The sequence below is a fragment of the Chaetodon auriga genome, chromosome 22 (genome assembly GCF_051107435.1).
Source record: "Chaetodon auriga isolate fChaAug3 chromosome 22, fChaAug3.hap1, whole genome shotgun sequence".
Classification (NCBI taxonomy): domain Eukaryota; kingdom Metazoa; phylum Chordata; class Actinopteri; order Chaetodontiformes; family Chaetodontidae; genus Chaetodon; species Chaetodon auriga.
Genome location: NC_135095.1, coordinates 14,476,855 through 14,489,596, shown reverse-complemented (window position 1 = coordinate 14,489,596; position 12,742 = coordinate 14,476,855). Strand labels below are relative to the sequence as shown.

General features: G+C 41.8%; 2 protein-coding genes across 2 annotated transcripts; both read left to right on the top strand.

Moving 5' to 3' along the window:
* Positions 1 to 630: 630 nt before the first annotated feature.
* Positions 631 to 5,519, top strand: LOC143315066 (uncharacterized). The gene is made up of 2 exons (XM_076722511.1): positions 631 to 758; positions 4,304 to 5,519. Exon 2 carries the CDS (start codon positions 4,475 to 4,477, stop codon positions 5,210 to 5,212), a length of 738 nt encoding a protein of 245 aa, XP_076578626.1. The 5' UTR covers positions 631 to 758; positions 4,304 to 4,474; the 3' UTR covers positions 5,213 to 5,519.
* A 3,819-nt stretch (positions 5,520 to 9,338) lies between these two features.
* Positions 9,339 to 11,725, top strand: LOC143315121 (transcription factor Spi-C-like). Its single transcript, XM_076722603.1, has 5 exons — positions 9,339 to 9,390; positions 9,527 to 9,614; positions 10,091 to 10,212; positions 10,290 to 10,395; positions 10,487 to 11,725. The coding sequence occupies exons 1-5, from the start codon at positions 9,352 to 9,354 to the stop codon at positions 10,966 to 10,968; spliced, it is 837 nt and encodes a 278-aa protein (XP_076578718.1). The 5' UTR covers positions 9,339 to 9,351; the 3' UTR covers positions 10,969 to 11,725.
* Positions 11,726 to 12,742: the final 1,017 nt, after the last annotated feature.

Genomic DNA, 12,742 nt, shown 5'->3' with positions numbered 1-12,742 from the left:
ATACTGTAAATGAACTGAAATCATTTTAGATGGAAATAATGTAAACTTTACCACCGTATTGTCTTTATTTGCATTGTCTTTTATGCAATTTAAATGGGGAAAATGTACAGCAAGAAATGAACTCTATTGATTTGGGGTAGCAAACTGTGCAAGTGCACCACAGCGAAGCCTCCTGGCATAGTTTCCAGCCTTATAACACGTCTTGCCAGTAGAGGGAAGTAGAACATGGAAAGTTCAGCTTTAGAAATAGCTCTTCTCCCTGTCTGACATGCGTTTTCCGCTCAGTGTCACCTGCTCACAGCACACAGTGACTGACTGATAATCTGCTGTTTGGTCACTGAACATAAGAGTCCACAGACTGTTTACCTGAGAGAAACGCTTACCCACTGACCTCTGCTGGCCTTTCAGACACACAGGTCAAAGTCTGAGGCAAGATTTTTTGCTGTTTATTTACAATATTCCTTATCTTTCTCACTCTGACCAGACAGCAAAGTCACCACCGACTGCTCACCGGCCAACTGTTATGTCATGGGTTTGGGCAGAGGGGTGGGTGAGGGAGAGAGGGAGGGAGGGAGGGAGGGCAGGAGGGAGAGATTTTTGCACAGCTTGCCCATCTTGTTATTCCTGAGCCAGCTACGGCATGCATGTCTGCCTCTCTGTTGTTTCGAGGCTTCGTGTGTGAATGCACGTCTCACTTTGATCTCCAGCATCTGCTTCTTATCTAGCAGCTCCTTCAGCGCCGCGCCGAGAGGACGCAGGTATGCTCGGATCTCGTTCTTCCTTTTTATTCACACGGCAGAAAGTTTCAGCAAAGCCTGAAGTCCGAAGAAGAGCTTTGGCTTGAGTCAAGAACGTGATCAGATTTTTATGGGCCTTTTGTTAGAAGGGTGTTGTCTGTAAACATGTCGGAGTTAGAAGGGTCATTACGGGTCACTGTGCTGTAGTGAAGGGTAAAATCTCACCTTGCATAAGGCAGAAACTGCTGTGAAGAGCTGGTTTGTCTCTTCGACCAACTCTGACATTGAAATCTGACCTTTTTAGTAAAATCTGGGATCTGATATCACTCTGCCCTCCTCACACATTAGCACAGAAAGAATGCCCTCAATCTCCCTCATCATTTGCTTCACCATGAGTGTGTTATCGCTGGGAAAGGATCAATGGGAATCCAATTACTCAAGTAGGCCAGTAAGTGAAGGAGGGTGGCTGAGAAGAAGGAGATGAGTCTGTGTGTGTGTGTGTGTGTGTGTGTGTGTGTGTGTGTGTGTGTGTGTGTGTGTGTGTGTGTGTGAAGGGTTCAAAATGTGCATGTGGCCAACTTTTACTGTGGACTGAAGTCAGCTGAGGTCTGCAGGACAGAGAAACATGGCAGCTAGCTGGCCATTAAATCACTGAAGCCTGATCACTCTGGAAGAGGTGGAGTGATTCAAGTTTAGTCATGAAGATGTGAGAAAAAATGATAATATACAAAATATTCAAATCAGATAAAATGTAGATGAACAGATCTGATTACTGGAACACAAACCCGATCATTAATAATGAGCTCGTTTAGCGCCATAAAGTCACTGCTGTGTGCTCGAAATGTTTATTCAAGGCTTTTTACTGCTTTCACGCAGCTGCAGGACTCAGAGTCAGAAGGTTTTATTGCACAGAAAGTACCAAGCTGTTGTGTAACAGGCAGGAAGGGGGTTTGCTTTTCCTGTAAGGCAACACAAAAGGAATTTTGCAAATGAAGACCCTGCTAATAGGACATATTTACACGTGAGGTTTAGATGTGGTCGGGGGAGTTCTGTCAAGATTTCAGGGACGAATCTCAAAGGCATCCTCGAGGCTTGAACAGGCTGTTTGAGGAATTAAAAAAGGAAAGAAATTCAAAGACAGAACTTCTGATATACATTTCCAGTCGTATCCAGAGAAAATCTAGATCAATGGCCCTCAATATTTTTGTCTTGAGAGCCATTAAAATGACTCGGATTTCACTCACGACTCCTCGGAGTTGCATATTTCTATGAGACCAAATGATAAACGTTGCCGTTGATGCACACACTCTTCAGTAACTTCTACAGCTTTCCTGCTTATTTACTTCCACAAAACGAAATACAGCTCAACCCACAATGAATCTAACTGCTGAATCCGCTTTCCTCCTGCTGCTGCTAATTATCACTAATTACAACGATTTGTTTTGCTTACAGTAAACAGCGACACCTCTTAGATTTTGGATTCTCAACTTAGCGTAAGGTTGAGTGCAAATGTAACAGATATTCAAGCCCTGAAGAGGCTGTTAGAGGATTTATCTTCATTAAGCAGGGCTCTCCTCTTACATTTATTTTTAGGGTCACAGAGGAAAAATGAAAGGCCACAGCTGTTCTTATAAATGAAAGAACATGAATGCATCTGTTTTTGATATTAAACGTTTCGCTACAGAATTGTGAAATGTACTCGAGACCTAACAAAGTACATGGATGCATTAAGCTTCGTTAAGCCTCAAACAGCACAGAGTCTACTTTTTGTTCGTATTGTGTCTCTCTACCTGATCTGGATCATTTCAAACTCTACAAAAGCTACAACCTGAAAATGAGACCTCCAAGATGCTGAACCAGAATCTAACAAGAACCTGATCATAACCTGATGAAGGTCAACAGTATGAGTGTCAAATCTCATTTGGATTTGACTGAAAGAAGAAGAAATTCAGACCAGGATTAGATTTTATTCGTATTTTAAATAAAATGTCATTTGTGCAACAGAGCCATTATATATTAAAAAGAGCATCAGTCACTTCTTCCTGCTGCCCTCCTCCCTCTTACAGCTGGTGTGGACTCACTGATGTGCAGGTTTACTGCTGATGGAGGGAGGAGAGGATGCATCTGAGCCAGAAACTGTTAATTTATGAGATATTTCAGGAATTAGGCTGAGCAGTTTTCATTTTAGCTTCTAATACAGACAAACAAAAATATTTTTATATTGACATTTTATGCTGTTGGTCATTTTTATATACATACTTACATCTATCTTTTCACCTACTTGCGTGTATATGATAGTTCTATGTTTATTTTAAATGTCTTTATTCAGCTTTGACGGCCTTGTTTCTAGCTGTTCTGTGTATAAGCACAATGAGAGCAACTTATAACCTTTTATGTGCACACAAAAATCTGAATCTGGTTCTGATTCTGAACATACTGCAGCCAAATCAGCTGAAAATATTACTTTAATTCAAGCTCAAAGGTTTCATTACATAGATTCAACTTCACCCAAATATTTTTTCACATTCACACACGCTCGTTTCCACTCCTGTGCTCTCACTATAAAGCATATGAGTGACCACAAACAGGCCACATGTTGTGAACGTGATACAACTCTGGACAGTGAAGAGCAAGTGTTGAGAGCGTCTATTCTGGGGCTGGCACGGGCGTGAATACTTTCTGCAATCAAAGCTGAGACGGCGAGCTGAGGGGTGAGGAGGGTCACCTTGAGACCGAGACTTTTGAACCTAATTCACGCAAACAACCATGTACACAGTGGTCAGCCTTAATCTGGGTAGCACTTCTTTCAGAAATCAGGATTCTGAGATTAAACGTTAAGGTCTCAGTTTTGGTTGGATTTGGAGGTGGACTGCAGGAATTGTGCTGTTTCAGACAAAATGAATAACATGTCACTTCCATCATATGCTCCTACTCTCATCTTGTCATGTGAAATCACTGAAATAGCTTCCACTCTTGGGTGACAGATGGAGATGTATATAGTGCCTAAACATAGTAAGATATGCAGGTCGAGGCTATAGATAGTCACAGCCGCTGCAATACAGAGCAGCCAGTGAGCAACTTTTTCCAACCGCAGCCTCACTGATGTCACGGAGAACACGGACCTGTTGACAAATGAACACGCAGTATTGTTATTTATTAAATCCACTATGTGAAGAACTTTTCAAATGATTCTGATAGGATGAAGTTTTGACTGGTGGCAAAAATACACAATCTGGTGGAAACTGGTGCAGTCTATGTGCTGGGTTCTCAGTGTGCTGGTATGCATTCGTCTCTGCTACAGCGCCTTTTTTTGATACTACCACCAGGGTGTGCTAAAGTCAGACATTTTCTAATTCTACTAATACTAATGACAATGATACACTTAATTTATACAGCAAATTTCAAAACAAAATGATCATGTTTTACAACGTTTAACCACAGGTTAATAGCAATAATAATAATAATAAAACAGATGAGACATGTTGAGTAAAACATGTCTGAAATGTAGCACAGAAGAAGAACTCTGTAGCATTAAATGGAAATATTTACCCATTTTGTCTCTGCAGCAGTCAGCCTTCATTCTGGAGGGAAAGGCCCCAGTCGAGCCCAGCAGGGGGGATGGAGGAGGCGGGGAGGCCGGCCCCCTCAGCCCCGGACCTGCTGCTCTGCCCCTGACCCATGCAGAGAGTCCCGGACCCTGGCAGAGCGAAAGCCTGCTGGCAGAGTCCTGGTCCACGATGGGCGACGTGGACCCTGAGGACACCAAGAGCCTGGACAGCAGTGACGGGATGGCTCTGACCGCAGAGGAGAACCACTCCTCCAACTCCGACATGGTCCACCTGGAGCGGGAGGAGGCCGAGATGCTCGAGGAGGCAGAGAAGGAGGAGGAGAGGGGGAGGAGAACAGAGGAAGAGGAGGAGGAAGATGAGGAGCTGCAGACGAGCGTGTTGAGCGTCTTAGGAGGGGAGAGGGAGCTGGTTGGGCTGAGAGAGGAGGAGCAGGACCTCCAGGCCCCAGAAACTGAGGAGCTCCTGGTGTCAGCAGAGGAGCCCCGCATGGAGAGGGAGCCTGCAGAGTTCAGGCAGGTGGTTCCCCCGATGGCGCTGCCTCCTCTGCCTATCGTCAGGCTCGACCCCCCCTCCACTACATCCACCCCGGTCCCTTCAACCACAACCTCCGAAGCTGAGGAGCTGTATTCTACTCAGGGCCTCCACCCTCCTTCTATCCTCGCTCCGATGGCAGCAGAGCCTCTGATAGAAAGCCTCGAGCAACTAAAATTCTCACAGATTCCCCTCTCGGACGTGGAGGAACATTCAGTCGAAGCCTCTCAGGCGGCGCCAGAAAAGCCGGAGCCCGCTGCTCTACAAAAGACTACCAAACCTCTGAGCTCCACTGAGCTGCTGTGTGGAGGCGCTGCTTTAGTAGCCGTTGTAGGAGTAGTGGCATATGGTGCTGTGGCCTACTGCAGAAAGTAGAAAACCCCTCCTTTAACCACGAATCCCCCTTTCAACACAACTCTTTTGTTTTCAAGTCTATTCCAAACGAAATATTCCACTTCACTCTCTGAATTCTGGATTTTATTCTCCGACACTCTTTGTATTTTAGTCATTATCAGACACATCAATTTGATTTTTCGGATTCGTTTTGTGCTACCTCAGCTCACAGCAGAGCCCATGGCCTTTGTTTTTCTGTGTACCATAGATCTCTGAGGAAATTTAGTCAGTGAAACCTGGAATGTAAAATCACGTAAGTTACAATTTTAAAGAATCCTGAAACTTGAAATGTTTGTGGATGTTTCTTTGTGTGATTGCGTCTCTTATTATCTCACCACTTCCTCTTCTAGCTGTCATGTTATTCCAGATTTACTGAAGAACTGCCACTCAGATAGTCAGCCAAAGGAAACCTTTTGGCTGGATTGCAGATTTGAATGGGAACATTAGTGCATTAGGGTGAACCTGTGAAGGACTCCAAACCCCACCCAGCTCTGGTGGTGTCAGCCCTGACCTTTGACCTCCCTGTGTAAAGAGTGCAACAGATTTGGATACAAACACAAAGAGTAAACTGGACAGAGTGGGTGGAAAATGATCAGACCTGCACGCAGCAAAGCAGATTAGTCCATACTACAACTTGTTAGATTTAAGTTTAGCTTCTCAGTGGTTTACAGTGAGCTGCACAGAGAGCTGACAGTTCCCTGTAGTAGAAATTACACAGCCTACTCTATTTCTTTTGTTGTTTTTGTTAATCAAATTTAGTAAATGAAAGTGATTTTTGTTGCTTTCATGCAGGAAATACAGAGTTTTTGTAGGCCAGATCAGACAGCAGAGAATCTGACAGATTAAATGGATATTTAAGAGTAGATGGAGGCTTATACTTTAGGCTGTATGAGAATGACAAAGAAAATCTCTCATGACTGCAGCTGGGTGGTTAAAACTTTGCCTCAGCCACAGCCCCCCACCTGTGGCCAGGACCTTGGAAGAGGTGAGCTTCACATCTTAGCTGCTATGTGCTGCCCTCTGGTGGTCAGTCAGCAGCATTTCAGTCATTAAAGAAACAAACCAGGGAACCAATATCAACCTCATCAACATGAACAGGAAACACATTTAAACTAGCACTTAATTAATGAACTTCTTTTCTGGTAAATCAGAGGGAAAGAAGGAAATAAGAAAGAAATGCATCTCCTGAATTACAAAAGGAGACAAAATTGATGAAAAAAAAGTTTTGTCTGCAACTTGGTTTACACTGCGAGAGCTAGAAATCTAGAAATCTTCTTGAAAATGTGTCTAAAGATAAAAAAAAAACTGATATAAAACACAGTGAAGGCACAGGACATGAACATGGTCACAGATAATGATTATAACTCTGCGGTCACACCAGCATTCAGCCATAATTATGCGCCAGTGGCTTTGACACTTCTTGATTTTCATCGAGTGCCAGTAAATAAAGAAGAACAATGGGGCTGACTGTGCTGCGGTCAGCCTACCCTTCCCACATCGCTGCCGACACAAACGCAGCTATTGAATTGAGAAGGGGAAGGAAAGTGCTTCTTTGTTTAGAAAGATAAAGGTGCAGCATGTCTGCTCTGTCAGAAAATACACTGTACCAATTTCATAGATAAACATGAATCTCTTCAGCTCGTAACCACATGGGCTAATAAACATTCACCGACAGCCTCAGCACTATAATACACAGATAATGGCAATAAATGTAAGGTGGGCTGCATAAAATTATTCTTTAAATGTGTCAAATATACAAAAATAGATAAATGCCAACATGCTTTCAATGACAATCAGTGACAATGCTAACATGCTAATGTTTAGCAGGTATAACACTTACCATCTCTGTTAAGCGTGGTCATGCTAGCATTTGCTAATTAGCATTAAACACAAGGTGCAGCTGAGGCTGATGGGAATGTAATTTGTTTTGTGGGTAATTGTTCGTTGCTAGAGGATTACCAAAGTTATCACACTTCAACCTCTGGGGATAATGAAGGTTTAATCACCAAAATGGTGCCTTGAGAGACACTGGAGACACTAGTTTGACAATCATAAAGAAAAGTATCTCAGATCACCTGTGAGTTTAGATCAAAAGGTGATGAGGAGCACTATGAATAAAATACCAGTGATTATATCATTCTAAAGAACAAAACAGGCATAAAACATTAAAAAACAACTCTAAGACCTCAAACTGAAGCCTAATGGAGCACGAGGGAGCCAAATCTGCATCCCACACGGTGCCAACGCCAGTGCACAGCTGTCAGGCCTCAGCTGCAGCCAGACAGGTTGTGGTCTCTAATTTATGGAGCTGATCTGACAGAAGTTTCACCCTGAAAGACGGAGAGGCTGAGGGGACGAGGTTTGTGGTTCTTTGTTTTTATCAGCGTGCTGCACAGGCAGGAAACGCGCACAAACACGCACCTCACATGCACACATGCATATTTGCATGCATGCACACGCAGACACTCCTTCCTCCTGCATGCACGCACGCACACAGACATGCACAATATGGTAAAATACTGTGACAAGGTGTTTTTCTTTACTGGTGGGAAAACAGCTTTAGTGAGTCAAAATCTAACAAAATATGCATACAAGTCAGATCAGAGCTGAGTCGGCTGAGTGTTCCTCTAAGCTAACAATGCATGTTTTGACTTTGCTATAATCTGTGCATCTTCATTTTCTTTGTTTTCACGATGTTTCCAGCTCAGGCCTGACTGCCACCACTCTTACCCGGCCTGAAAGGGGAACTTCAGGGGCAAGTCAGTTGATATTTAAAACTGCACACCGGAGATAAATGAACTTCTCAAAAAGCCGGTGTTTATTTGAACAGTGGGGAAAAAAGCGTAGGCAGAGTTTAACAGTGATCACCACGTCATTAACCATTAACCTTTACAATCACATTCATCTGAGGCTGTGTTTATGGCATTCTGCTGGTCAATTGGAAACTGAAATAGCTAAGACTTTTCTTCTAATTTGTCCTCAGCTCCACATGGAGCACCTGCTGAGAGCAGAATGCTGAGCTTGTTTTCAGTCAGGATTTAATGACTTTCATTAAAGGGATGAAATAGTGTAAGAGTTGTTGCAAAAAACTAAAATAATAATAATAATAATAATGATTACAGACGTATTTTAATTTCTACTGTACAATAAACTTCTCATAAAATCCAAGCAAGCATTGATTAAGAGGGTAAATGCAAAAAAAGATGCATCAAATGTCGTAAAGGAATAAACAAGTGAAGAAAAGAGGAACAAAGTTTGTTGTTTACAAGATCAGAGAGGATTCAGGTTGCTCTGTGAGGAATGAAATGCTTTTAAATTCGGCTTTTGCCAGTTTGTCGTTAGTTTAGCACTTTTTTGTAGTTGTGTGGTGGCAGAAGAAAACATTTGTAAGTTACTTTTTCTGAGCAAAATATGTAACTAAAACTTCACAAGATTTCAAATTTAAAACACTGGTTGAAATTAGACTGAATGATACTGAAAAAATGAGATCAATTTAGCCTTTAAGTTAAAGTGGAATATAAGTCATATTCTTAAAGGCAGTGACAAATGATTAACATTATTAATTTAATAGAAGTTAGTGGTTATCCATTGTGTGTTCCACTTTTCAGAGCCTGGCTACCGCCTCCTATGAAAATAACTCATCATGCAAATATGAATTCACTTTAGCGCCAGAAAACAAAGGAGCACAGTCGAAAGCTTCCCGCAGTTCTATAGGCTCAAATTTCAATTTACAGAAAAGCGTATTACTGAACAGCAACCAATTATAGATGTGTATGTTAGCCAGGTATCTCGCCTGGTATGCAAATTCTCAGGTCAGGCTGAGAATTGGTGCTATTCCTGGGTCGAGTGTGCAATAAAAGAGGTTTTTGTTGTTTGTAGATTGTGATCTCCGCTAGAGAGAGAGAGAGAGTGATGCTCAGGTGTCTATCTGATCCCTGTTTCCAAAAAAGAAGAAGTGTAGCGCTGCAGGACATCTTGACGGTAACACATTTAAATTGACCGGCTCAATCTGCTCATGTGGCTGAACAGTGAACAGGTATTGGAGGTCTGCAACGTATATATACCTGTCCAAGCGGTGTACACCTGCACTAGTGTAGCAGTGCTCACCTAATAGGGTAGAAATGGCCTCAACTGAAGGCAACACTCAGACATACAAGATGGTGAGTTGTGAGGATGCTAGACTTTGATTGCATTTTCATTTAGAAGAGTTTGTGTCTTGTTCTTAATTTTTATCCTTATTTAAAGGGAAAAGTGAGTTAAGAGAGGACGTTTGTCCCCTGTGTCTATGTATTCCAGACCTCCTTGGACAATGACATCAACCAACACTTCCAGGATGCAATAGATGTGATTCAGCAGCATTCAAATAATTCATATTATGATTCAGGTACGGTAAAAATCTGCAGAACTTCTGCTGTTTGTCGTATTTTCAATGCACGATTTTATGCTTAAAAATCAAAACTCTCACTTATACACTGCTGCACTTCTTTTAAAATGTTTTATTTTATTTATTTTATGCATTTTTATGTACTCTATTTTAACTTTATTATTGATATTCAGTAGTTTTATTTTTCATCTTATTCTATACATTTTATTTTCCATTAATTATGGAACTCTATCCCTGTTTTAATGTTCATTCTATGTCTTTTTTTATGTGTAAAACTTTGAACTGTACTTTTTTGTATGGCAGGTGCTGTACAAATGAAGTTTATTACTATTTTTATCATTATTGTCTACAACTTTCTTCTCTTCTATCATGTGAAGAAAGCTGTTTTGATTGATTTTGTCGTTTTAATTCATTTGTATTTTATCTGGATACCATGACACCTGACCTGAATTTGCCACCTTTCTTTTTCTTTTCAGATTACACATATTACGAAACTCTGGGGACCCAGCAGCCATCGCTGCAGTGCCAGATCTCCTGCTGCCTCGTCACACACCCGTCTGATGTACCACCTCCTGCATATGACTGGAATGATGTGGCTGTAAGTCATGCAACAGATTTCTGTGAGAAAAGCTGCAGAAAGAATTAGTTTTTTGACTTTAAATGTTACTCTTCCAGCACCAGTCGTGGCCTCAGGTCATCCCTGATGTCTCCCTGGGTCACCCTGTGCAAAATGACTCGCCTCATTTCTACTCAATGATACAACCACTGAGGAGCAGCAAAGGTAAGCAGGTTAATGCTCTACATGGGCGGTCCTCTGGGATTTCATTTTTTATTCCATTCCATCATTAAAACAAGATCAATCACTTCCTCAGGTCGGAAGAAGCTCAGGCTTTATGAATACCTCCACGAGGCCCTGAATGACCCCAACATGGGCGACTCAATCCAGTGGACAGACAGCAGCAGCGGCATCTTCCACTTCATCTCCAAGAACAAGGAGAAGCTGGCTGAGTGCTGGGGCCAGCGCAAGGGCAACCGCAAGACCATGACCTATCAGAAGATGGCAAGAGCTCTGAGAAACTACAGCCGCACCGGTGAGATCATGAAAGTGAGACGCAAGCTTACTTACCAGTTCAACCCCGACATCCTGCACAGGCTCGGCTCTACACAGGTGCCCGTGCACCTGCCCTGCCACCCTGCACAGGAGGAGGTTCACGCTCGGCAGCAGAGCCCAGCGGAGCAGAGCCACGGCGGCTCTGCAGGGGCGGACTGGCACAGCTGGTACGGACACTACCAGCTGCAGGAAGACTACGACCTGGCCTCCAGCTTCACTTCACACAGCATCACCAAACTCTGAGCCGCAGGATGGTTTGATCACACAGGAGAAAAAATCTCTTGAAGCCTTAAAGGTTGAGAAGGTTTTCAAAGACTTGGGTCCACATTCAGTCCCTGCATGTATTTTATGTTGAAGTGGGACTACAAACGGTAACATTCCTCCGTTTAAATACCCTTTATTTCAACATTTTGTGCTCCATATAGAGGGATTACTGTAAATGAATGCTCAAAACATGAGTGAGGAAATTTTACGAGTGAATCAAGAATTGTGTTTCCTTCAGAAAATCACTAAATGCAAATAAAAAATAGCCCGAATCGAACTAAAAATGATCAGTTTTGCCAAATATTCTGATCCCTTTGATTAGACATATGAAGCAAACAACATACTTATTGCATACACATGTATATTTGTCCTGAAGCTATTGTGTTGCATGTGTTTAACAGATCTGAGAGCCAGTTCACAGCTAACAGAGACCTGCTTGTTCCTACTGTCAAACTTTCTGGATCTATATTCAGCCAATTAATTTAATTTCTAAAATTATGGGGGAAAAAAAACATAATTTGACTATTTCTTTCTTTGTGGATTTGTACACTGTCAGTCAAATGTGTTTGGATATTCTGTATTTTTAGGAGTGTCACTGTAAACTAATTGTGAATACTTTAAAGCTGAAAGAAGATGAAAGAGGAAATCCTTTAATTTGATCAGTAGATGTAAAAAATAAAAATAAATCCCCTAGATTTAAAATATAATGCCCTACATCTAATCCAAAACAGACAAGATTTTCATCACTCAGACATTTTAAATAAACAACGTCATTGAACAATAAATAGATTAAGAAAATATTCTTGTCTTTTCTGATATTTTCCAATTTAATTTCAAGTGATTTCCTGAAAAATATTCAAATATAAAATGTACAAAAACTTCACTCGTAATGGAGATGCACTGTTTGGATAATCTGATGTGTATGAGAGGGAATGAACGTGGTTTTTAAGAACAATAATAACAATTTACAGTTGCCCATGGCTCCTCTTGTGCAACCAGTAATAAGCATTCTGTAAATCTTGATAATTGTCTTGGTAAAAGTATTAAAGAAAAATCTTTGTACTCTTTTTATATTTATTGTGCATGAATAAATGTGTTTTTTTTTAAATTCAGCTTGTCATTTTTTCATTTGTTGTCTTCTTTTGAACACAAACAATAAATCGATCTGTGTACTCGTGCTTCGTCTTACAGACACGATGGTGACAAACTGCAGCAGCGCTCGTGTCCTTTGTGCCAAACTGGCATTATCAAACAAATACATAAAGACTGTGCTGGAAGATTTGGCACCGTCACCATTGTAGTGAAATATTACAACAAGCGCACAACAAAATGTGAAATTAAGACACATCCTGTGAGGAAAAATATGGCACCAAGTGTGTTTTTCCTGAAAAGAGAGCGCTTTGTCGACGCTGCCTCCAGGCCAGGTCTTATCTGGTTCAGCGGGGAGGATGTGGTCAGTGCTGGGAGGCTTTGTTGATGGGTTGACTGGTGCTGGTGCTGGGGCTTTGTGGGATGGTGGTCATTGTTCCTGTGAGCCCGGGGTATAGAAATAGTCTGGTGTTATGTAGAAAGCCCGTTCCTGTTGGGGGGTATAATAAGAGTTTGGGCACTTGAGCGTCTCAAAGTCAGTTTGGTGAAATTCTCCCAAACTGCAAGGACTGTGCTGCATTAGAATCAACCTAACCAGAGATGGTAAAGTGCAGACTTATTGCACACTAGAATTTCCTTGAAATATCCTCAAGGCAAAACACTG

Excerpts from the sequence above, each read along its gene's own strand:
- LOC143315066 (XM_076722511.1), top strand. The coding sequence starts at position 4,475 with ATGGGCGACGTGGACCCTGAGGACACCAAGAGCCTGGACAGCAGTGAC.
- LOC143315121 (XM_076722603.1), top strand. The coding sequence starts at position 9,352 with ATGGCCTCAACTGAAGGCAACACTCAGACATACAAGATG. Across the intron at positions 10,213-10,289 it reads ATGACTGGAATGATGTGGCT|CACCAGTCGTGGCCTCAGGT; the intron begins GTAAGTCATGCA and ends TTACTCTTCCAG. Across the intron at positions 10,396-10,486 it reads ACCACTGAGGAGCAGCAAAG|GTCGGAAGAAGCTCAGGCTT; the intron begins GTAAGCAGGTTA and ends TCACTTCCTCAG.